The 25,049-nt window shown below is 38.3% G+C and overlaps 1 protein-coding gene across 1 annotated transcript in view; it reads right to left on the bottom strand.

Annotated features, from left to right (window-relative positions):
* sls (sallimus) overlaps nt 1-25,049 on the bottom strand; it is a 281,400-nt gene that overhangs the window by 5,626 nt on the left and 250,725 nt on the right. The window contains exons 72-73 of the mRNA XM_068226121.1: nt 21,877-22,068; nt 18,900-19,063 (exon numbers count right to left, since the gene is read on the bottom strand). Of these exons, the coding sequence (XP_068082222.1) occupies nt 18,900-19,063; nt 21,877-22,068 (356 nt within the window). The remainder of the gene's footprint in view (nt 1-18,899; nt 19,064-21,876; nt 22,069-25,049) is intronic.

Below are 25,049 nucleotides of genomic sequence, written 5' to 3' on the forward strand. Positions count from 1 at the left end.
TGTTTCTTTATTATTTTTAATTGGGTTTCTTTCTCTCAATTTTGACTTTTGACTTTTTATTTTGATAATTGTAATACAAATGTATTTGATATGTTGTAGTGTTAATGTAACATACTGTAGTATGTGACTTAGTAAAGATATAAATCAACCCCTTTTCTTTGATCAGTAAAATTTTCAGGGGTATATCTTCAACAATAAGAAAGTTATAATGATTTTATTGGAACATTGCTACATCTTCACTGATACTAAACAGCTGTACTTCAAACTGAGGGGTGTGCGGGGTGGGGTAAAAGAAATCATGGTTACCTTGGATTTAAATCCACTAATTTCAAAGTGATTTGAAGGTTTGTTTCAATTTTCCATTCTTAGATATTTTAAAATTGAATAAAATAATGATACAATATTATCCTGTCAAAAATTACGTTTTACCTGGGGGGTGAGAATCCTCTATATTTCTTCCAATTATTTGAGACAAGACACTCCTTCACTGAAATAATTATTGCAAAGTAACAGTGTCCATGTGAATCAGAAGTATACTAAGCATAATGAACACAGGCAGGTGCAAGATCAGGATAAGATGAATTCTCAGGGAAAATAAAAGGCTAGCCACATCTTTAGTGATTGATATAAAAAAAATATAACAGTAAGTGAAATGTGGAGTAGATGAACACAGGAGGCTCATGAATAGAAAGCGAATTAATATTGAGATACAGTTGACCAAAAGTCGCAAAATGATAATCTACACTGACCGGCATGCAAAATGCAAGACATTGTAAACACCGAAAAAATAATCATATGTGTAACTGTCTATTTTACCTACCTTGAGCACATTATTATATCATTGCTGAGCGAGTTGACCATGCGGTTAAGGACGCGCAGTTATGAGCTTGTATTCGGAAGATAGTGGGTTCGAAACCCCACTGTTGGGAGCCCTGAAGATAGTTTTCCATGTCTTCCCATTTTTCACACCAGGCAAATGCTGGGGCTGTACCTTACTTAAGGCCATGGCCGTTCCTTCCCCTTCCTAGCCCAGTTTTTTTCCCACTGTCGCCATAAGGCCTATCTAAGTCAGTGTGACGTAAAGCAACTTGTAAAAAGACAAATTCATTATATCTTTCTTGATGGGGACAGTTGTCTGTTATGATTTCGTGATAGAGTAATGAAGTGAAGGTGGTTTTTGACCCTGTCCCTGTGATCTTCATTTCTTACCTCTCCCTCAGCCTGGAAAGTGTTTCCACAAGATATTGTGCAATAAAGTTTCCATGCCTAGCTCAGCTCTTCACCCATTTAAGGGCATTTTTCTTTCAATGAACTGTATTTCGAAGTATAGCTGCCAGTCTTAAAAGCAACTCTCAACAGAAAACATGCCATTAGGCATGGCTTCCATGATTTTCAGAATGGGGAAAAACATCAAACCCCATGGTGTACCAGCCCCAAAGGACTGTAGCCTACCAAGCAACCACTGCTCAGCCCGAAGGTAGCAGATTATGAGGCATCATGTGGTCAGCAGACAAATCCTCTTGGCCGTTATTCTTCGCTTTCTACAGCAGGGCTGCTGTCTCACCATAATTATGTAGGCTGAGTGGACCTCGAACCAGCCCTCAGATCTAGATAAAATTTCCGGACCTGTATGGGAATCAAACTTGGGTCCTCCAGGTAATAGGCAGACACGCTACAACTACATCGCAGAGCCAGCAAGGTACAGGGAAACTGGATATTATTCTACCAGGCTAAATTGACTTCAGCAAGTCTAAGGGATGAACGTTGAACGTTAACAAGAGATCTGTAAGAAGAAAGTTGGAAGAAGCCAGTCTCCATTCCAGAAGACCTGCTGTGATCCCCAAACTCACCCGACAACATCAAATTGCTTGCCTGTGTTATGCAACAGAACATAGTGACTAGCCAATACATCAATGGAAGCAAGTGTTGTGCACAGATGGGTTTCCATTTTGCCTCCTAGCAACAGTTGGCAGAGAAAGAGTGTAGAAGAAGAAAATAGGAAAAACATTCCTGCTGCACATATTATACTGTTAAAAATTACATTTCAGGCGGGGAGGAATCCCCTATATTTCTTCCAATTATCTGAGACAGGACACTCCTTCACTGAAATAATTATCAAAAAGTTTTTTCTTTTTTTTGCAAGTTGCTTTACGTCGCACCGACACAGATAGGTCCTATGGCAACAATGGGACAGGAAAGGGCTAGGAATGGGAAGGAAGCGGCCATGGCCTTAATTAATGTACAGCCCCAGCATTTGCCTGGTGTGAAAATGGAAAACCACGGAAAACCATCTTCAGGGCTGCCGACAGTGAAGTTCGAACCCACTATCTCCATAATAATGGATACTGGCCACACTTAAGCGACTGCAGCTATCGAGCTTGGTACTATCGAGAAAGTAACAGTGTCAATGTGAATCAGTTTTTCGTGAAAGTTCTGTGATGGTGTGGGTGGGCATAAGTGTGACAATGAGGACAGACCTGGTCTTCATGGAGCACAGGACCCATACAGCATGTTGGTATGTGGATGAAATCCCTGAGGAGCATGTTGAACATTTATTATTGATGGTTTTATACTAATATATGACAAAGCTCGCCATGTGGAACAATACTTGGACGAAGATGGGATTCATATAATGGAACAGCCAGCATGAAGACTAGATCTGAATTTGGAAGAAAGTTCAGCCAGCATTATTCTGACACCTTGCAGGGCCTGCGGGATGCTCCCCAAGAGGAATGTGAACAGATTCCAGAGGACAGGACTGCAACATTACTGAGGAGCACACTTGAAATATTTGAAGACCTAATTAAAGCAAGATGTGGGTTTATACACTTCCAAATGTGGGTAAAAGTTGCAGTTAAGTGCAGTAAATGAAGAGAAAATGTAACAATAGAAAAGAGTGTCAGTGAAGTGTTTCAATGGATAGAAAGTTTATGATTACCCATAAACAGCTAGAGGTGTAAACATCACTTATGTGTAACTACTGTCTTTCTTGAATAGTACAATTAAATTGTTTCGAAAAAGTAACCTAGGTACCAAAATTACTAAGTTGTGGTATTAAATCACAATTTTTTTTTTAAATGTTGCATTTTTCATGCTGGTCAGTGTATTTTTACAACAAAAGTCCCTTGATGTGTCTCAAATGAGTCAAAGAGGGTTTAATCTCACTTTCTGCATTCACATAAAACCTGTTGCCTTCTAACATTAACTTCAAAATGTGTGCCCTATACTCAAATAATAATAATAATAATAATAATAATAATAATAATAATAATAATAATAATAATAATAATAATAATAATAATAATAATAATAATAATAATAATAATAATAATAATAATAATAATAATAATAATAATAATAATAATAATAATAATAATAATAATAATAATAATAATAATAATAATAATAATAATAATAATAATAATAATAATAATAATAATAATAATAATAATAATAATAATAATAATAATAATAATAATAATAATAATAATAATAATAATAATAATAATAATAATAATAATAATAATAATAATAATAATAATAATAATAATAATAATAATAATAATAATAATAATAATAATAATAATAATAATAATAATAATAATAATAATAATAATAATAATAATAATAATAATAATAATAATAATAATAATAATAATAATAATAATAATAATAATAATAATAATAATAATAATAATAATAATAATAATAATAATAATAATAATAATAATAATAATAATAATAACAACAACAACAACAACAACAACAACATTATTATTATTATTATTATTATTATTATTATTATTATTATTATTATTATTATTATTATTATTAGTTTTCTGTCCAACTAACTACTATTATGGTTTTCAGAGATGCCAAGGTGCCAGAATTTTCCACACATGAGTTCTTTTATGTGCCTGTACATTTACCGAGACGAGGCAGGCATATCTGAGCACCTTCAAATACCACCGGACTGAGCCAGGATCGAACCTGCCAACTTGGATGTCAGAAGGCCAGCGCTCTGAGATACTTAGCCCGTATGCTCACTAACTTGTAAGGTTTTGCAAAATATAGCTGAAACATATTGAACTTTTTTTTTGCAAGTTGCTTTACATCGCATCGACACAAATAGATCTCGTGGCGTCGATGAAGTAGGAAAGCCTAGGAGTGGGAAAGAAGTGACTGTGATCCTATTGAGGTACAGCCCCAACATTTGCCCAGTATGAAAATGGGAAACCACAGAAAACCATCTTCAGGACTTTCCCTCTAAGGGGCGGTATATTTCTTAATTAAAAATGGAGCTCACTCAAATAAGTGCAGTTCACAAGTCCCTTATACAGACTGCAAGAATGAGGAGATGAAGCATCATAGTCTGACGGTCACTAAACAAGGCCTATCATTCAGTGAATAATGCTTGTTGTCATACACTAGTCCGCCTGTTGCCATTCTTGACAAAAGTAGTAATTTTTTTCATGTGTCTCTTGGCACAGGCAAGAGCAAAACACTGCTTCAACCAAAGTACTAGTCTCATTTATAGCATTTATATAGGTAAACTCCTGAGGTATCGATGTGCTGAGTAATGACATCTGGAGCATGATTAATGCATCAGGATGTTACAATAAGATATAAAAGTTGGAAAATATAAAAGCAGCAAGAATTGATTTAAAAAAATTTTTTTACTTTACGTCGCACCAACTCAGATAGGTCTTATGGTGACGACAGGATAGGAAAGGCCTAGGAATGGGAAGGAAGCGACCATGGCCTTAATTAAGGTACAGCCCTAGCATTTGCCTGGTATGAGAATGGGAAACCACAGAAAACCATCATCAGGGCTGCCAACAGTGGGGTTCAAACCCAGTATCTCCCGGATGCAAACTCACAGCTGCGCGCCCCTCACCGCACGGCCAACTCGCACGTTAAAAGATTTCTGGAGATATAATACTAAAGGCAATGGGTTTGGGTATAGTACCATATGTGAAATTGAACATCTAGCACAGGAATACCGGAAAAAGAAACTGGCTGTAAAAAGGCTGATCCAGGAAGAAAAGGAAAAGTGCTGGGATGACTTTACTACAAGGATAGAGGAAGACTGTCAAGGAAGTAGGAAACTACTATACAAAATAGTAAACAGTAAAAGAAATGAAAATATAAACATCCTTGCACTGAATATGAAATGGCGTATGGCTTTTAGTGCCAGGAGTGTCCGAGGACATGTTCGGCTTGCCAGGTGCGGGTCTTTTGATTTGACGTCCATAGGCGACCTGCACGTCGTAATGAGGATGAAGACTACACATACACCCAGTACCCGTGCCGGCGAAATTAACCAATGATGATTAAAATTCTCGACCCTGCCGGGAATCGAACCCGGGACCCCTGTGGCCAAAGGCCAGCATGCTAACCATTTAGCCATGGAGCCAGACATCCTTGCACTGGAAACAGATGATGGTAGCTTAGTACAAACAGAGGAAGGGATCAGGGATGAAATGAAGAAGTACTTCAACATGCTGTTAAATGGAGATGGGGGCAACACCACCACCAATGATTGTAGTGTAGATGAAGCCAAAAACAACAAATACCCATTAACATGGCTTGAGGTAGAAACAGCACTAAAGAGCATGCGAAATGGGAAGTCCCTAGGCTTTAATGATCTCAGCTCAGACATGATAAAGGCAGCTGGAATACCAGGCTTGAATTAGCTATATAGAGTGTTATCTGTGATTTGGGAAAGTAACAAAATTCCAGAAGATTGGAGTAAAGGAGTCATCATCCCACTGTTCAAAAAGGGCAACCGACGGAAATGTGGAAATTACAGAGGCATCACGCTGTTGTCACACTCACTGAAGCTGCTGGAAAAGATCATAGAAACAAGACTTAGGAAGATAGTGGAACCTTTGCAGTAAAGATGCTGACAGAAAAGTACTGGGAATACGGAAGAAATCTTGTGATTGCATTTGTGGACATTGAAAAAGCATATGATAGTGTTCCTCGAAACAAGATATGGGAATGTCTGGAAGACCTAAAGGTACCAAAGTACTTAACTGACAAAGTCAAAATGCTATACCAGAAGTGCTACAGCTGTGTTCAGATAGGCAACGGACGATCAAAATGGTTTGAAACAAAGAGAGGTGTCCAACAGCCTCCCACTTCAAGTACCTCGGAAGCTCAATATCGAACGACAACACTGTTAGGCAGGAAATACTCAGCAGGACACAGAAAGCATCAAACTTCTACAGTCAAGTCAGAAATCTCCTCTGGGACTGCAAAATACCACAGAAAGCGAAAACAATCATGAACCACACTTACTTCGTACCAATCATCACGTACGGTTTAGAGACATGTACCCTACTAAACAAAGACTTCAGTAGAATCCAAGCAAGTGAAATGAGATTCATTAGAATCATGAACCAAACAACCAGAAAGGACAAGATCAGAAATGAAGTGAATAGAAAAGTAGCTGGTATTGAGGTTCCTATTATCAGTGTCATAAAGAAACGCAGACTTCAGTGGTATGGGCACATAATGAGAATGAACAGGGAAAGACCTGCCAGAAAATATTTCGACCTTAATCTCGTAGGAAGAAGACCACAGGGAAGACCAAGAAAACATTGGATAGAGACTGTAAGATCAGATGTGGAGGGGAGAGGATACAAATGGGAGGATGTACTGGATCAGAAGATGTATGAAGACAGATAGAGATGGCGAGCGATTGTACACCACACCCAGGAAACTGGAGTTGGGAAATGATGAAATGATGATGACCATATGTGAAGTACATATTTGATTACTCTTTGCATGAAGGAGCTATACCAAAAGAATGGAGAGTTGCTGTAATAGCCCCTGTGTATGAAAGAAAGGGTCATAAACATAAGGCAGATAATTACAGGCCAGTTAGCTTGAAGTGTTGCATGTAAGCTTTAGGAAAGCACTCTTTCTGATTCTATTAGACATGTTTGCTACATTACTAACTGGTTTGATAGAAGGCAATAGGGGTTTAGGAAAAGTTATTCCACTGAAGCGAACTTGTAGTATTCCAGCAAGATATAGCAGACATTTCAGATTCAGGAGGTCAAATGAACTATATCACTATCAACCTATCTAAAGCTTTCGACACAGTAGATCACAGGAGACTACTGACAAAAATGTGTGCAACTGGACTAGACAAAAGAATGACTAAATGGATGGCCATATTTCGAGAAAACAGAACACAGAGAATTATGGTAGATGAAGCATTATCTAATTCCGTATTCATTAAGAGAGGACTTGCTCAGGGCAGTATTATTGAACCTTTATGTTTTTTATATGTACTTCTTGCTAGTTGCTTTACGTCGCACCGACACAGATAGGTCTTATGGCGACGATGGGATAGGAATAGTCTAGGAGTTGGAAGGAAGTGGCTGTGGTCTTAATTAAGGTACAGCCCCAGCATTTGCCTGGTGTGAAAATGGGAAACCACGGAAAACCATCTTCAGGGCTGCAACAATGGGATTCGAACCCCCTATCTCCCGGATGCAAGCTCACAGCCGCGCGCCTCTATGCGCACGGCCAACTCACCCGGATTTTTTATATGTAAATTACATCAGTAAAGAACCGGAATCAGATATATGCCTCTTTTGTGGATGATGTTTTACTGTATAGAGTAATAAATAAGTTAGAAGATTGTGACCAGCTGCAAAAACGACTTCAACAATGTTGTGAGATGGACAGCAAGCAATGGTATGCGAGTTTCACAAAGAGGAAAAGTCTTCTCAGTTTTAATTACTGTGTTGGTGGGGTGAAAGTTCCTCCTAGGGATCACTGTAAGTACCTAGGTGTTAATATAAGGAAAGATCTTCATTGAGGTAATCACATAAACAGGATTTTTAATAGGTTACAGATCTCTTCATATGGTTACAAGGGTATTTAGGGGATGTAGTAAGGATGTAAAGGAGGGAGCACATAAGTCTCTTGTAGTCCACAATTAGAGCATGTTTCCAGTATATGGGACCCTCACGGGGATTACTTGATACGGGAACTGGAAAAAATCCAAGGAAAAGCAGCTCACTTTGTTCTGGGTGATTTCTGATAAAAGAGTAGCGATAGGAAAATGTTGCAAAGTTTCTACTGGGAAGACCTGGTAGAAAGAGCAGACGAGCTACTCAACTACGTGGTATGCTCCGAGCTGTCAGTGGAAGGACGGTGTGGAGCGACATAATAGACGAATAAGTATGAGTGATGTTTTTAAAAAGAGGAAAGATCATAATATGAAGATAAACTTGGAATTCAACAGGACAACTGAGAAAAGTATTCATTAATAGGAAGAGGAGTTAGGGATTGGAATAATTTACCAAGGGAGATGTTCGATAAATTTCCAAATTCTTTGAAATTATCTAATAAAAAAACTAGGTATACAACTGATAATACATCTGTCACCTGGCTGACTGTCCTTAATGCAGACCAGTGGTGACTGATTAATGGATGAGTATCAGGGAACCAATACCATAAATGCAACTATGTCTGGAAGATGCAACATGATAAAATTATAAACTAAGAAAGTTACTGATTAAGGTCTTCTGATTTCTCGTTTGGATATGATTAACCATATAATACAAGATTTGCAGGAATATTTTATTAACAAAAAAAAAAAAAAAAGAAACTTAGTAATGAAAAAATTAGAAGAAGATGGCCTTATCCTATTAAATAACAGCAACATACCAACCTACATATCTCACAATGGAACAAGCGTGACAGATGCTGCACTCATAAAAGGACAAATAAAAGGAGAAATAATTCCTATCTGGTCAACAAATAACACACCAATAAGAAAACATATCCCCATGCGAATAAAAATTCATGGAGATTGTTGAGCACCAAAAAACAAACAAAATGCCTATTATCAAGAAAAATTGACATCGAAAAAATAGAAGGTCGAGACGATCAGATAATAAAAATTGAAATGCTAACTGAAGAATCAAGACTAGAAGAAGCAGCACAAACACTTGAGGAATTGCTAATACAAGCCGCAACCGCAAGAAAGGACCGAAAGGCGAAACAATGGTTTGACCAGGAATGCTACCTGCTAAGAAAAGAAGTACGGAAAACAAACAAGAAGAACCGTGCACTCTATCAGGTATACAACAGAAAAAGAAGTCTCTATAAAACGCTCACGCGGTAAAAGGAAAAGGAAAGGGAGGAAGAAGGTAAAAGAATTGTAGAAGAGGCAAAGAAAGACCCATATATCGCTCTACGTCCCAGGAAGCAAGCGCAGACACATTATATAAACATGGAAGATTGGATGACACACTTTAGCAATATACTCAACAAAGAAGGAATAACAAACATCCCAGAAAATAATCGAAGTATTAATACAGTAGCACCAACAGAATGGACTCCACTGACAACAAATGAAGACCAAAACATCATCTCAAGCACAAAGAAATACAAAGCCGCAGGACCAGACAACATATACAGTGAGTACATAAAAGACACTACTCCTCTCCTACTGCCTACATGGACAAATTTATACAATAAATGCTCTGAGATGGCCTCAATACCGGAGAGATGGAGACATTCAACTATTAAAGTACTCTATAAAGGCAATGGCAACCCATGTGACACAAACACATACAGAGGCATCGCTCTGGGGAACATACCGTTCAAGATATTCACAAAAAACAATCGTGGCGAGAGTCAGAGAAGAAATAGATATGTATCTACCAGAAAATCAATTCGGATTCAGGAAAGGAAGATCAGCTATTAACGCCATACAATTACTACTCAGTAACATATGGGAAGCCCTTGGAAAATGAGAAACATTTTACGTAGTGTTTATAGACTTCACAAAAGCATTCGACCTCATAAATTGGGAACTTGTGACTCAGAAGCTGGAAGAAACCCTAAACAGAAACAATGTGTGGACTGAAACCATTAAAACGATACTACAGTGGAACAAAATAAGAATCTCTGACAATATATCACTCTCAGAACCGATACTTCAAACAAACGGAATATTACAGGGTGACTCAATTAGCCTGTTACTATTCATCCTGGCAGCAGAAGAAATAATGAGAATAACCCATAAGGAAGACGTAATATCGTATGCCTACGCCGATGATATAGTGATCGGATCAAATGACATCACAAAACTACAAAACACGATAAAAGATATGGAGGAATGGTGCTACAAACACAAGTTTGAAATTAATACATCAAAAACAAAAATGACGGTATTTAGGCAAGGAGGAAGGATCCCAGCAATGGCAGAAATCTTCATAAAGAGGAAGAAAGCAGCCATAGTAAACGACTTCATGTACCTTGGCATTACTCTGCAAACAAGTGCCAAATGCTTTACAAAGCATGTAACAGAGAAGGAAAGACAGCCAGTACGGGCGATGCACGAAATTAACTACATCAGAACACTCAGCCTAGAGACAGCGATGGCACTATTTAGATAAAAAATCATGCCTATACTAACATATGGGTTAGAAATCATATGCCCGTACCTCACAGAAAAGAACCTATCTTCTTTAGAAAGAGTAAAAGCTCTATACATAAAAAGAGCGATCGGAGTATCCAAAACAACAAGATCAAGATTCTTCTACCTTCTGGCGTGAGAATCTTTCCTCATTGAAGACTTCAGAACACACCTGACCCTACCCAATACCAGAGAATCATAAAATCTCCTAGCAACAGTCAACAAAAAAAGAGAAGACATTCCTTCAGAATTGTTTGGAACTGGGGCCATTATAAACTGGACATGGACAACATCCAGCTTCATGAGGCACGTGTTCACAAGACTGGCAGTACATGGTTTCCTAATAATAACAATAATGTTATTTGCTTTACGTCCCACTAACTACTTTTAAGGTCTTCGGAGACGCCGAGGTGCCGGAATTTAGTCCCGCAGGAGTTCTTTTACGTGCCAGTAAATCTACCGACAAGGGGCTGTCGTATTTGAGCACCTTCAAATACCACCGGACTGAGCGAGGATCGAACCTGCCAAGTTGGGGCTAGAAGGTCAGCGCCTTAACTGTCTGAGCCACTCAGCCCGGCTACATGGTTTCCACCATCTAATTTGTATTAACACCTCTGTATGGCTATTTGGCAGCAATAAAGATATTATTATTAATGGATTTGAGAAGAATTAGTTTATAGTGATACATACTAAACACAATCAAGTTATGCGGAGTGATGGAGATATTTTGGAGGATTAATAGGAGTCATATTTGAAAAGGAGTAAAATGAGATGGGTACAAACAGATCCCAGTCATCTGTATTAAAGTATGTGCCTTCCAACAGGAGGTTCCATTTGGTTCCAGGTCTGAAGGGATAATAGGAAATTGCTGAATGTTGAAAAAGTGAAAAGGGAAGAAATTGTAGTTGGAAACCATTAAGCACAAATATCTCAACCAATGCAAGTAATTAGAACTTCACAAAAGTGGAATAAGCAGATTCAACAGGGAGGAAAAGTAGAGGACAAATTACCAATGGTTCCAGAGAAAATATTCAAAGAATTCGAACGAGCAAAAAATTCAAATTATTATTACGTCACTGGTCTTAAAGTATTACTGGTGTGGCTCCTTGGCTCAATGATCAGGTTCGATTCCCATCCAGGTCGGGGATTTTCATCGCATCTAGGCACTTTCTCTGACTTGGGGACTGGGTGTTTGTGTTTGTCCTACTAAAAAATGCAAATATGTGCAGAATATACAGTATGGTAGAATTACTCAACACACTACACTACCAAACACCACAGAAATACACAACAGTGAATACATCCCTCCACATGGGGTTCACGTTAGGAAGGATACCTGGCCATAAAACAGGGCTGTTGTTGATATGCAATCCGGTATAGCTACACAGGAATAAGGAGTAATAACTGGCTTGCATGTTTCTGAAAATTAACTTGTGAAATCCTAACATCAAATGTTCCACCTTTACAATAGTATTGTACCATGGTATGGTATTATGTAATTTTAAACATTTCATGTAGATGACATTTCTTGTACTTTAATTGCAACTTGTCTCAAAGATATTGTGAGGAGATTAGGTATCAAGTCAGCAAATTGCTTGGTCGCTGATGAAGAGAACAAGCAAGGATGTCGAAACATGTACAGCATTTTATTAATATAGATAAAATAACTTTTTAAAGCACTGACAAGACGGACATAGATCTTTACCAATGATTTTCAGTGGTGTATTAGATTAAGTCAATACAGACCTAAATCAAACCATAATGATTAAATTAATGAAAACAATTTGTATGTGCGACCCCATCAGGGCGGGAGAAAGTGATGGAGGAGAAGGAGAAGGAGAATAACACTGGTCTTAAATTATTAGTGTTAAATGTACCATATTTACTTGCGTATTAGACCCCTTTTTCTCCCACTTTTACAGCCAAAAATAGTAAAGGGGGCTCCAATATGTGATAACCTCAAAATTTTGTGCAGCGAACACATGACTTCTAGGCTATAAAGAGCTATAAATTGTACGTGTAAACATTCTATACTATTATTTAACAAACTTAAATGTATTTAAGTTATACTGGCTACTTTCGTTGGAAGGCAGTATTTCTAAACGTAAAAAGACAATATGGTGAACACGACTTTTAGACCTACGGTACATATAAAAGTCCGTTTTAGTTACTCATATCACGTCATTCGTTATATCTCATTAATTCCTCTGGTGAGGTTGAAGTCAGGAAGGGCATACGGCTATAAAAACTCGCTACGAAGATTCGTCTCACTTCATACTCAACTCCGTCGAAAAAAAGGGGATAAGAGTATTGTGTTATCATATAATTAAATATTGATACAAAAGAACTTAATGGCCAATCATTTGTCTCTGTCAGTTCAGCAGTAGGCCTACCACACAGTAAACCTGATCACTGCTTTCATTTGAATTATCGCCATGCGCCGCCAACTTCCCTGCCCACCGGGCGAGTTGGCCGTGCGCGTAGAGGCGCGCGGCTGTGAGCTTGCATCCGGGAGATAGTAGGTTCGAATCCCACTATCGGCAGCCCTGAAAATGGTTTTCCGTGGTTTCCCATTTTCACACCAGGCAAATGCTGGGGCTGTACCTTAATTAAGGCCACGGCCGCTTCCTTCCAACTCCTAAGCCTTTCCTATCCCATCGTCGCCATAAGACCTATCTGTGTCGGTGCGACGTAAAGCCAATAACAAAAAAAAAAAAAACTTCCCTGCCCTGCTACCGGCGTGTCGGCAATTCAAGTGACATCATTTTCACTGCCATCTCGTCAGTCGCGTCAGCCATGCTTCATTCTCTTTGAGCCATGCACTGCAATCAGAGCATACGAGGTCTCGTCTTTTTGAACCTTTTAAAAATAATTTTGTTCCCGACTATGGAGTCAAAACAGTGTGAATCTATTCCCAAATGGTTTCTGGAGATGGTCTCTGATATTCCCAGTTGGTGTATATGTAGCAGAAGCCATTCCTTACGAATAAAGCCGTGCTGTAGTAGGCATGCCAAACCATCAGCTGATAACTAGCGTATGTTACGAGTTGTACTTCTGAATGTAATACATAGTAACTGGAAACATTCTTTTGATAACTGCAGCGGTTGAAACACGGACCCTTATTTTTAAGTGCATTTCATGCTTGTTCTCTACATTTATCACATCAGGATTTACGTTAACAGCTGTCCATGATATAAGACAGAACACATTGTTTAGGTTAGGTATATTATCGCCCTGATAGTGCCAAAAGTTCCTGAACAGAAAGAATAAAAATAAATAACAGGAAAATATACCACATTTATGGATATCTACAGGTGTGGCGGTAATGCATTTTATTATTATAATGTTTAATTTTGTACGTTTGTTGTCTCGTTTTTTATTAACGCATACCCTAGTATGTTTTGTTTGGCGTCTCCGAAAATCGTTTAAAGTACGTGGGGACATAAATTATTATTATTAATTGTTAGGTACGTTGGCGAGTAAAACAATCGTTTTAATTTTATAGCTTTTATCACGTTTTAAACTTACTTCTCCCCAAATATACACCTACACTGGCCTGAGTTACGAGATATTAAACGACCACTTTGTTAATGATCTCGCCTGCTGTATAAATAGCAACAACCGCGAATATTTCTCAACTAAAATAAACTCGTGTCCCCACCCCAAGGTGGTACAGCTCTTTTTAGACACACCCCCAGTGGAGGGGAGTTACATTTACCGCTTTTACCGCATATCAACCTTCCTGCCATTCGCAAATCTCTGGCAGTATGGTACCGGGAATCGAAGTCAGACTCCCGAGAACAGCAACTAATTGTGTTAACCATTACGCAGGAGGACATTATTAACTACAAAACACAGACATATAGCATGACTGATGCATGCTTGAAATGCGCGGGTCGGACACGAAGCTAGGCCTATTCACCTGTTTGTGCGACGTCATCAGAGCTGCAGTAGACCTACGCTACGGAGGCGGACATTTCTTAACTACGAAACACAGATGTACCACATGGATTCGACGCGTTTTCTTTGCGTAGGTCGTACGGACGAAACTATTCACAAATTTGTGCGATGTCATCAGAGCTGCAATAAAACCTGTACCCGCTTCGAAGCGGAATCGTTGTTCTTCTCTGACGAATTACGTTGGGGGGTCTTATATGCAAGATTTATTTTTTTCATTTTCTTCGTCTCGAATACGCGAGGGGGTTTAATACACGAGTAAATACGGTATTAGTGTTTGATTGAAGGACAAAATGTTAAGCAACCTCTAGTTGCTAATGGATGTTTAAAAATAGGAACAGGATTGCGACAAGAAAAGTGCCCAATTTTTAACAAAAAACATACGTATGAGTAGGAGATTTAGTAGAAACTGGATTAGAGTGCATGCTTAAAATATTAAAGTGTATATAAATGGGAAATTTCATACTGGTAGATTCCTGACACGTAAGGGGTTGAAGATGGTTGAGGCTTTGACACATCTACCCACAGTTATATCATCCAGCTGCATTCACAGATGGCTATCTTCATTGTTTTTAGTTCTTAAAGAAGATTACAATTATTAATCCTTTCCTACCATGAACAAACAGAAAACACTTACATTGCCCAATACCTATTAAAATTAGGAAAATATTTCTTTCTCATGGGTTAGTTTCAAGAAATATTTTTATTCTGGTCAATGAAGCCAGAGATGTTACATAAAATAACATCTCAGAAGGCAAAACAGAAGACTTTATTAATAATTTCCAAACACACCCCTTCACCCTCTTGATGTCTACAACATGAGTCCAAGGAAAATTTCATATGAATGTTTTTTATCTGGTTCTGTTTGGTGGGAATAATATTAAATAAGATCAGAGGGATGCTGCAATAAAACTTCAATCCTTGGTATAAAATTAGTTTTTGTCTCCTTGATATACCAAACTTTTACTACACCTAGTATAAAGTTGCATAATTTGATACCAAACAGGTTAAATTTGTTATTCCTGTAGCCTGATCACTGCACAACTGACAAGGGGGACCCGCCAAGTGTAACAACCCGATTTGCCAGAAACTTCGCTCAGTGAAGGAGATTACATGTAATGTAATAAATATAATTTTTGGTCCGTATTGATGATATTAGATTGAAATAATAACATTAAGTTATGGATTTTGTTGTGAAAGGAGCCTCCGCGGCTCAGGCGGCAGCGCGCCGGCCTCTCACTGCTGGGTTCCGTGGTTCAAATCCTGGTCACTCCATGTCAGATTTGTGCTGGACAAAGCAGAGGCAGGATAGGTTTTTCTCTGGGTACTCTGGTTTTCCCTGTCATATTTCATTCCAGCAACACTCTCCAATATCATTTCATTTCATTTCATCTGTCATTCATTAATCATTGCCCCAGAGGAGTGCGACAGGCTTTGGCAACCGGCACAATTCCTATCCTCGCCACTAGATGGGGGCTTCATTCATTCCATTCCTGACCCAGTCGAATGACTGGAAACAGGCTGTGGATTTTCATTTGTTGTAAAAATTGATTACAACTTCATGAATGTCCTTATACATACAGAGGCTTCCATACTTCCTGCCAAGCATCCAACTTCTAGTTAAAGCAGAGCCACGACTATCTCACCTCCTAATAAGTATGATAGATCTGACTACATAGTAGTAACAGAGAGAAACTGACTTAACTCATTCAAACAATGTATATATGGCATATATTGTGAGAAATACATCCTAGTAGTCAGGTGTTTCTTTTATCCAGTCCCCTGTTAGTACAGGATGCCCGAAAAGTAATTGTGCAATGTAGAAGAAATTTAGGAATGACATGGTGGTTTCTTGTGTCCGGACACATCAACAGTCATAACACTCGTGTCTGGAGCACAGACCACCCTCATGAGTGGAAGAAAAAAAAACACTACACGATCTGAAGATCAGGATATGGTGGGCCTTAAGTTGGCAGTGTGTTCATGAGCCAAATTTCTTCCATGATGTCATCAACAAAGAACGTTACCACAATAAAATTCTGGAACGTTTCATGCCCCAACACAATGAGTGTGAGATTCAAGAGGGTTGCTTCCAACTGCACCCATCAGAAAGTGTTTAAAAATATGCAGTAACATGTGCAGACACGTATGCCAGCCGCAGGAGGACATTTCCAATATCTCCTGTAGAGAAGACTGCACTGCTTTAAGTACCACTTCAAATTTCTACTGCACAGTTACTTTTTGGACACCCTGTATATGAATATAAGGATGGGATTAGGCAATAATTTAAGTATTGTTCAATACTCCCTTAACTTAAAAGGACTTTACGGCTTTTATGATCAGTTAATAAATTATTTTATCTCAGCATATGGGGTCGAACTGAAAACAGAGTATTTTCACAGAAACAGAGAAAAATAATCACTAAGAAGGGCACTCTTCAAATGATTTATACCAGTTTATCATCTTTTTTTTTCTTTTCGCTAGTTGTTTTACGTCGCACCGACACAGATAGGTCTTATGGCGACGATATCATCATTTTAACAGAGTGAGATCATTATACTGACCTCACAAGGAATAACAAGGCAATGAAGTAAAAAAGAAGAGTTCAATTAGTGCTTGCAATGAACAGAATAGAGCAAGTTTTTTTTTCCTAGTGGCTTTACCTCGTACCGACACAGATAGGTCTTATGGCGACAATGGGATAGGACAGGCCTAGGAGTTGGAAGGAAGCGGCCATGGCCTTAATTAAGATTCAGCCCCAGCATTTGCCTGGTGTGAAAATGGGAAACCACAGAAAACCATCTTCAGGGCTGCTGACAAAGTGATTCGAACCCTATATCTCCCGGATGCAAGCTAACAGCCGCGCACCAGAGCAAGTTTTTATCAGTGTTCAAAATGGCACGACAAACTGGCACAATATCCAACAAACTCATATTTTCATATAAATGCTGTATGAGAGACCAGCTGGTCATATCAAAACATGATGCAGCACACTGAGTGTCAGTTGTCACCAGTGCATCAGTGTTGACAGCAAAAGGCTGTCATATCTTAGCTCTGGATAGCAGAGATTTGCAAATGTATTGCAAGATCATTGATATTGTATCACAAGTGTCAACACAATGCAAACTGTCCCCCAATCAATTGATTGTGGTGTGGGCCTCTGACCTGACACCTATTAATGCAGTAGTAATGTTTGATGACAAAGAATCAATTAGAAAGTAGAAATGGCATATTGCCCTGTTTCAGTGAATTGAATGCTTCAGTAAGTATCTACAGCAATATAATTTCCGTAATTGGGAAGATTCCTAGAAGGTACATGAACAGATCTAATGACATATCATTAGGTCTCCAATACCAGCGACTAATTACATAAACAGGTGAAACGTGAAAGGAACAATATTGATTGTGTGCTCAGAATATCATTCATCGCTATGACGGTCTTCTCTAAGTACCCATGGAGGTCATGCCACATACCAAGTGCGAATGTGAAAACACTGTAAATATTCTATATCACTCTAACAGTGCTCGAATCACTGAATCTAATTAATTTTTGTGATATACTGGTTGTACTTTCAGCTAGTTTTAATATCCAACCTGTGCCGGAAGATGATTCATAATGTATTTTTTCTTCAATGTTTGACAGAATTTAAGATTAGTTATAAGTAGATACAGGCAATATATGAAATTTCATGTTTCCTGGCTACTAGGGCTATAAGAACAAGGATTTTGAATATTTGCAGTGTGCAGAATACACTTTAAGCAAAAAAGATGTTCATAATTCATAGTATTTTGCTAAAATTTTAATTTTTCATGAAAATCTTCACCTTATTAGGTATGTCATACTTTGAAAGATTTACAATTTTTTGTTTCAAAAAACAGAAATCTTACTATTTTTTCATATTTTGCACAGTTTTTTCTCCCTCCATTAATATTTCCATAAGCAAAGAATCAGGCTTTTCAGAGATTGTATTAAGAGAATTTTCCATGAAACACATCTGGAAACCCAAGTCACTCATTCCAACAGCAGTCTGGCAACACTGACTTTATCTCTTCACCACCTCCAAGCATCCAAGAGGACTTGTGCCGTCTACTTCATAGCACAAACCAATACTAACTGTCAGAAAATTTGCCATAAAATGTTGAAAAGTTATTTGCAGCGTATTGTAACTAGTGTTAAGTCCAGTGTTTCAGTTTGTTCTATCTGTGTAAGGGTTTTGTGGTGTTGAGAGACTATAACATTATTGTCCTTTATTAAATTAAATTTGGTAACTTTCGTAGTATTAAATACAAACAATAAGTAATCTATAATGGCTTATTTTGTAAATAACGATCTACAGCTGCTCAAAACAGTTTAGAGACAAAGATATTTTAGCATTTATGTATTTCATATTCTGAATGTTTACACTTTCATATTTTGACAAAATGTTCTTCATATTGTGCCTGTATCTAATTATAAGGTACAAAAATACTCTATCTAAGGGAAGATAATTACCTGGAAGTCAGCAGACTGAGGAATAAGAGCTCCTTCCCTCAACCACTCAATTGCTGGTTGAGGCTTGCCAGTCACCTGAGTTCGAAACTGAGCAGGACTTCCTTCTGGTACAATCACATCACGCATTGGAGCCAGAGTTGGAGTAACTTCTTGGGTATCAGGAACTGCACATAAATCAGATTACACAGTCACTTTAATATGTATACATCACAGAAAGGGAAAGAATTGGAATCATACATGAGAGAGAGAGATGACAATAAAAAAATGTCATGGTAATAAGTACAAGGTGGCCCAAAATTCTCCATCATACGAAAAACAACTATATTGTGCATAATAATTAATTATATTTGTTGTAATAAAAAACAGTCTATTGAAGAGCATATGGAGACTTTTCTCATGATATCATAGTTTATTGCTGTATGGGGTTAACTTAAAATAAGTTTACAGTGTGAAGGTCAGGGATAGAAACCATTTGCGTGAAAGAATAGCTGCTGAGTACCATGCTCTAAACGCCAATCATGGTAAAAAAAAAACATTCTGTGGAACATGAAGGAATGCCTACAGTTGTGTTTTGACATTGGAGGCAATCATATTGAACAAGCAAAGTTGTTATTCCTAAGATGCGCCTTTTGGGCCACCCTGTAGATGAGGAACAGAGATTGTTACAAAACAAAACAGACCATGAGATTAACTGTCATCATAACCTGAAATATTATACTTGCTTTGTTAATGAAGGCGATTTAAAAAGTTATCATAAGAGTGGAGATAAAATTTCCTCTCTTCTCTGAAAGAAACTGCAGTGACAGCATCGCTATCTACTTTTTCCCTGCTCCCTCAATAAATTTCTTTAACTTCAACAATCAATGACAATATCCTCTAGCCTCTAACGAACTATAGTGTATAATCACTTGCAAAAAATAATGAGTGCATGATATTCTATCTTCATCGCATTTAATATTCTATCAGAATTTTAATTATTCATTATCATCATCCTCCTCCTTTCCAGCTCCTGCTGGGTTGGGACATTTATGGCACTTCTCCACCTTCCTCTGCAAAAATGAGGTTTCACAGAAACAGAAGCATGATTAGCATAACCGCAAAAGGCACAGTTCGGAATGCAGAAGTCAGGAATGCTATAGGAATACAAAGAATTCAAAATAAGATATATGTAACCAAACTGAGATCGTTTGGTCACTTGACGAGAATGCTAGGAGAGCGACTACCTCAAAGAATCTTCAGTGAAAAGACAGAAGGAAAGAGAACTAGAGGCAGGCCCAGAAAGTGATGGAAAACCTCAATTCTAGAGAGCATTGCACAGCATTGCAGAAATGCAGACAAACTCTACAAAGAAGAATGGTAGAGAGACATGCAGAGATAACATACCCCTCATACACCATCCAGCCCAGGGGAAATCTGGAAATAGGATGTGAAGAAGGTGTGGAACTAGTTATAATGAAGGAGGTATGTATGGTAGAACCTTGAAAATTCAAACTCAGTTAATTCAAAATCCCACCTAATTCGACGAAGCCCTCATTACCGGAAATGTGTGGTATGGTTTTGCTTGTTATATAAATTGTTTAATTCAAAATACAGATAATTCATAATTTGAACATCAATGTCGGTCCCATTACCGAAATTCAGACTTTTAGCTCAGGATTAATTAATAATGTTATTTCTTTTACGTCCCACTTTAGCTCAGGATTGCCTTTACATTTTGAAAAATAGTATTTTGCAGAGAAATAAAAAATTTCTCCATGTCACGATAGAACGTGTCTTCCAGAACGTGCAGGGACAGTTTTCTGCACTTTCACTCACATCGGTGCGTCTACAGTGTGCTTCATAGTTGTCAAGTTTGAGTGGAACAGTAGTTCTTTCGTATTCCTGCAGTTACTCATTTTATTTAAGTTTTAATGTACAGTTATGTATTTCATAGTTATATCTTAATAATACTGTATTTTAGGTTATTGTTAGTTACGGTATTTTAGTTTGGGGGTACACGTGTTCGTTTTTATGATACAAGACAACTAAGTGTCAGTATTCTTCCAAGACACTAAGCAAGATGATAAAATTATAAGGGAAATCGACAAAGGAATTAAAAAAATTGAAATACCCAAAAAAATTAGGAATTCTTGTGTCCACGCTTCCAACACCTTTTTTAAATTCTGAGAGCATAGAAACTCAAGAAATGCGGGGTGTAAATACTGCAAAGCAAATGCACATTCGAGAAGCTAAATACTCTGATTTGGAAGTGGAATTGATCGGCATGCTCGAGTGAAAAATATCCCCGTTGATGGCGAGGTAATTAAGGGCAATGAGAATGAGCTGGCGTTAATAATGGGACTGGAGTATCAATGTTCAAACACGTGGCTTCAGTGTTTCAAGGAATGCCACAATATCATGTAGCAGGCAGTGTGTGGAGAAGCAGAATCCGCGAACACTGGTGATGTCGACAGTTGGCGAGAAAGCGTGGCTCATATAATCAATTCATACACACCAAACAATATTTTCATTGCCAATGAAACTGCATTATTTCTTAATTCCGAGCCGAAACGGACTTGCGGTTTTAAAGGAGCGAAGTGCCATGGTGGGAAATCGTAGAAGGGCGGGGTCAATGTGCTGTGTTGCAGTGCAGACGGAAGCGAGAGATTTCCTCCCCTAGTCATACGAAAGTTTGATGCGCCACGATGTTTTAAGGGCATTGGGCACTTTCTGTGCAAATACAAGGCATCTAAAAATGCAAACTGTACAGTAATCTGGTTTTTGCACCCCAACAACTGTGTGTGTTTTTTTATTTTATTATGAGCCGGTCACTTGATCCCAAACCAAAGTTTAATCCGAAGTCTTAGCGGGGAATGTAACTAACCTTCTTATCTACACACAACTGCAGTAGCAGTCACAAAATAATCCATATATGCAATTTGTATTTCATAATCTTCACAATCAGTATTCCATTGTAACCAGTTTCAAATTATCTTACCCAGCACTTTTAATGTAGCTGATGATGTGACAGATCCAGCAGGGTTTGTAGCTATGCACTTATATACTCCTTCATCCTCGGGGAATGCCTCAGAAATGCGCAGTGTGTAAACATCAACACCTTCTTTCTGCATTTGGAAATACTTGGACGGCTTGATAGGAGTGTCTCCCTTGAGCCACTGAATCTGTGGGGCTGAAAAGAAAAGAGATTTCAAGTAAGGTACATCCACTTCCATACTTCAGTTTACTCCAAACAAGCAACAAAAATTGATTTGTTTAAGGAACATGGTTGAGGTTTAAAATCCTATATTTACTTTATTTTACGCAATGTACCTGCTACAAGCAAGTGGGAACAATGGCAGGAAGGCATTTCAAATTAGGAAATAAAGGCAAAGTTAGGAGTGAACACAAAGGTTAAAACTGTGTGTGTAAAGTAGCTTCAGCGGTGTGGGCCACTTGAGGTGAATAGACCAGGATAGGTAACCAAAGAGAATAATGGACACAGCAATGGAGGGTAGGGGAACTAGTGGGAGACCAACCCAATAGGGTTGGACACTATGTGCCAGTTTCGGCACACTGTGCCAGTGCAAAGTTATGTTCCGCTGTTCCGGAACACGGAGCGTCAGTTGTTCCGAAACATTCTCAAGCGAGACCAAGACAGTGACTTGCTGTCAAGCGTCACTATGCACTGCCCTTCACCTACAAGCCGACTGTCGATACCGGCAGTGTGCCGCCATGTGCTGGAGTGTTCCATGTTCCGTCATATCCTCTTTGTTCTGTGAGTTCCGTTGCACCGGCAACTGGCCTTCAGTACAGGCAGAGTTGAATCATGGCTGAGAAATTATATAATGGATGCAGAAATATCCTCATGGAACTGGAATGTGTATCGTAGAGATAGGATAGGAATGGTAGGAGGAGCAGTATTCATTCTGGTGAAAGAAGAATTTGTAAGCTACGAAAAAGTTAAAGATGACAAAAATGAAATTCTAGGTGTAAGGCTCATCTCTAAAGATAATAGGCAACTTGATGTCTTAGGAGTGTACAGACCGGGAAAGGGTACCGCTGACGTTGATTCAGAATTATTTGATAAGATAATCAGCTGTGTTGGAAACGATATGGAAAGGAATGTGATAGTAGCAGGTGATCTCAATTTACCAAATGTCAATTGGGAAGGTAATGCGAACGGCAGGAAGCATGAACAACAAATGGCAAATAAGTTAATATGAGAAGGGCAGCTGATTCAGAAAGTGACGGAACCAACTAGAGGGAAGAATATTTTGGATGTGGTGCTGGTAAAACCAGATGAGCTCTATAGAGAAACCGAAGTAACAGATGGTATTAGTGATCAAGAAGCTAATTTTGTCACAGTTAAAAATAAATGTGAAAGAAAGGAAGGTATTAACATTAGGAATATTAGGCAGTACCATATGGCTGATAAAACAGGCATGAGGGATTTTTTAAAAAGTAACTATGATCGGTGGAAAACGATAAGTAAAAATGTAAACAGACTCTGGGATGGGTTTTTTTTTGGTATTTTGTTTAACGTCGCACCGACACAGATAGGTCTTATGGCGACGATGGGACAGGAAAGGCCTAGGAATGGGAAGGAAGCGACCATGGCTTTAACTAAGGTACAGCCCCAGCATTTGCCTGGAGTGAAAATGGGAAACCACGGAAAACCATCTTCAGCGCTGCCGACAGTGGGGTACGAACCCACTATCTCCCGGATGCGAGCTCACAGCTGCGCGCTCCTAACCGCATGGCCAACTTGCCCGGTGGAATGGGTTTAAAGCAATTGTTGAGGAATGTGAAAATAGGTTTGTACCTTTAAAGGTGGTAAGGAATGGTAAAGATCCACTATATTATAATAGAGAAGTAAAGAGACTCAGAAGGAGGTGCAGGTTGGAAAGAAATAGAGATAGAAATGGCTGTGGAATTAAGGAGAAATTGAAGGAACTTAGTAAGAAATTGAATCTAGCAAAGAAGTCACCTAAGGATAACATGATGGCAAGCATAATTGGTGGTCATACAAATTTTACTGAAAAATGGAAGGGTATGTATAGGTACTTTAAGGCAGAAACAGGTTCCAAGAAGGACATTCCAGGAATCATTAATGAACAAGGGGAGTGTGTATGCGAGGATCTTCAAAAGGCAGAAGTATTCAGTCAGCAGTATGTAAAGATTGTTGGTTACAAGGATAATGTCCAGATAGAGGTGACTAATACTAAAGAAGTATTAAAATTTACCTATGATAACAAATGACATTTACAGTATGATACAAAAGTTGAAAACTAGAAAAGCGGCTGGAATTGATAAGATTTCTGGGGGTATACTAACGGTAATGGGTTGGGATATACAGCAGTACTATTCCACTGAAGCTCAACATATAGGATTCCAGCAGGATATAGCAGATATCCTGGATTCAGGTCAAATGGACTGTAATGCGATTGACCTATCTAAGGCATTTGATAGAGTAGATCTTGGGAGACTACTGGCAAAAATGAGTGCTATTGGACTAGAAAGAATGAGTGACTGAATGGGTGGCTATATTTCAAGAAAATAGAACTCAGAGAATTAGAGTAGGCGAAGATTTATCTGACCCTGTAATAATTAAGAAGGGAATTCCTCAAGGCAGTATTATTGGACCTTCATGTTTTCTTATATATATCAATGATATGTGTAAAGAAGTGGAATCAGAGATAAGGCTGTTTGCAGATGATGTTATTCTGTACAGAGTAATAAATAGGTTACAAGATTGTGAGCAACTGCAAAATGACATCGATAATGTTGTGAGATGGACAGTAGGCAATGGTATGATGATAAACGGGGTTAAAGGTCAGGTTGTGAGTTTCACAAATAGGAAAGGTCCTCGCAGTTTTAATTACTGCGTCGATGGGGTGAATGTTCCTTTTGGGGATCATTGTAAGTACCTAGGTAACCACATCAATATGATTGTTAATAAAGGATACAAATCTCTGCACATGGTTATGAGGATATTTAGGGATTGTAGTAAGGATGTAAAGGAGAGGGCATATAAGTCTCTGGTAAGACCCCAACTAGAGTATGGTTCCAGTGTATGGGACCCTCACCAGGATTACTTGATTCAAGAAATGGAAAAAATCCAAAGAAAACAGCTCGATTTGTTCTGGGTGATTTCTGACAAAAGAGTAGCGT

Source organism: Anabrus simplex, chromosome 2 (assembly GCF_040414725.1).
Source record: "Anabrus simplex isolate iqAnaSimp1 chromosome 2, ASM4041472v1, whole genome shotgun sequence".
NCBI classification, from domain to species: Eukaryota; Metazoa; Arthropoda; class Insecta; order Orthoptera; family Tettigoniidae; genus Anabrus; species Anabrus simplex.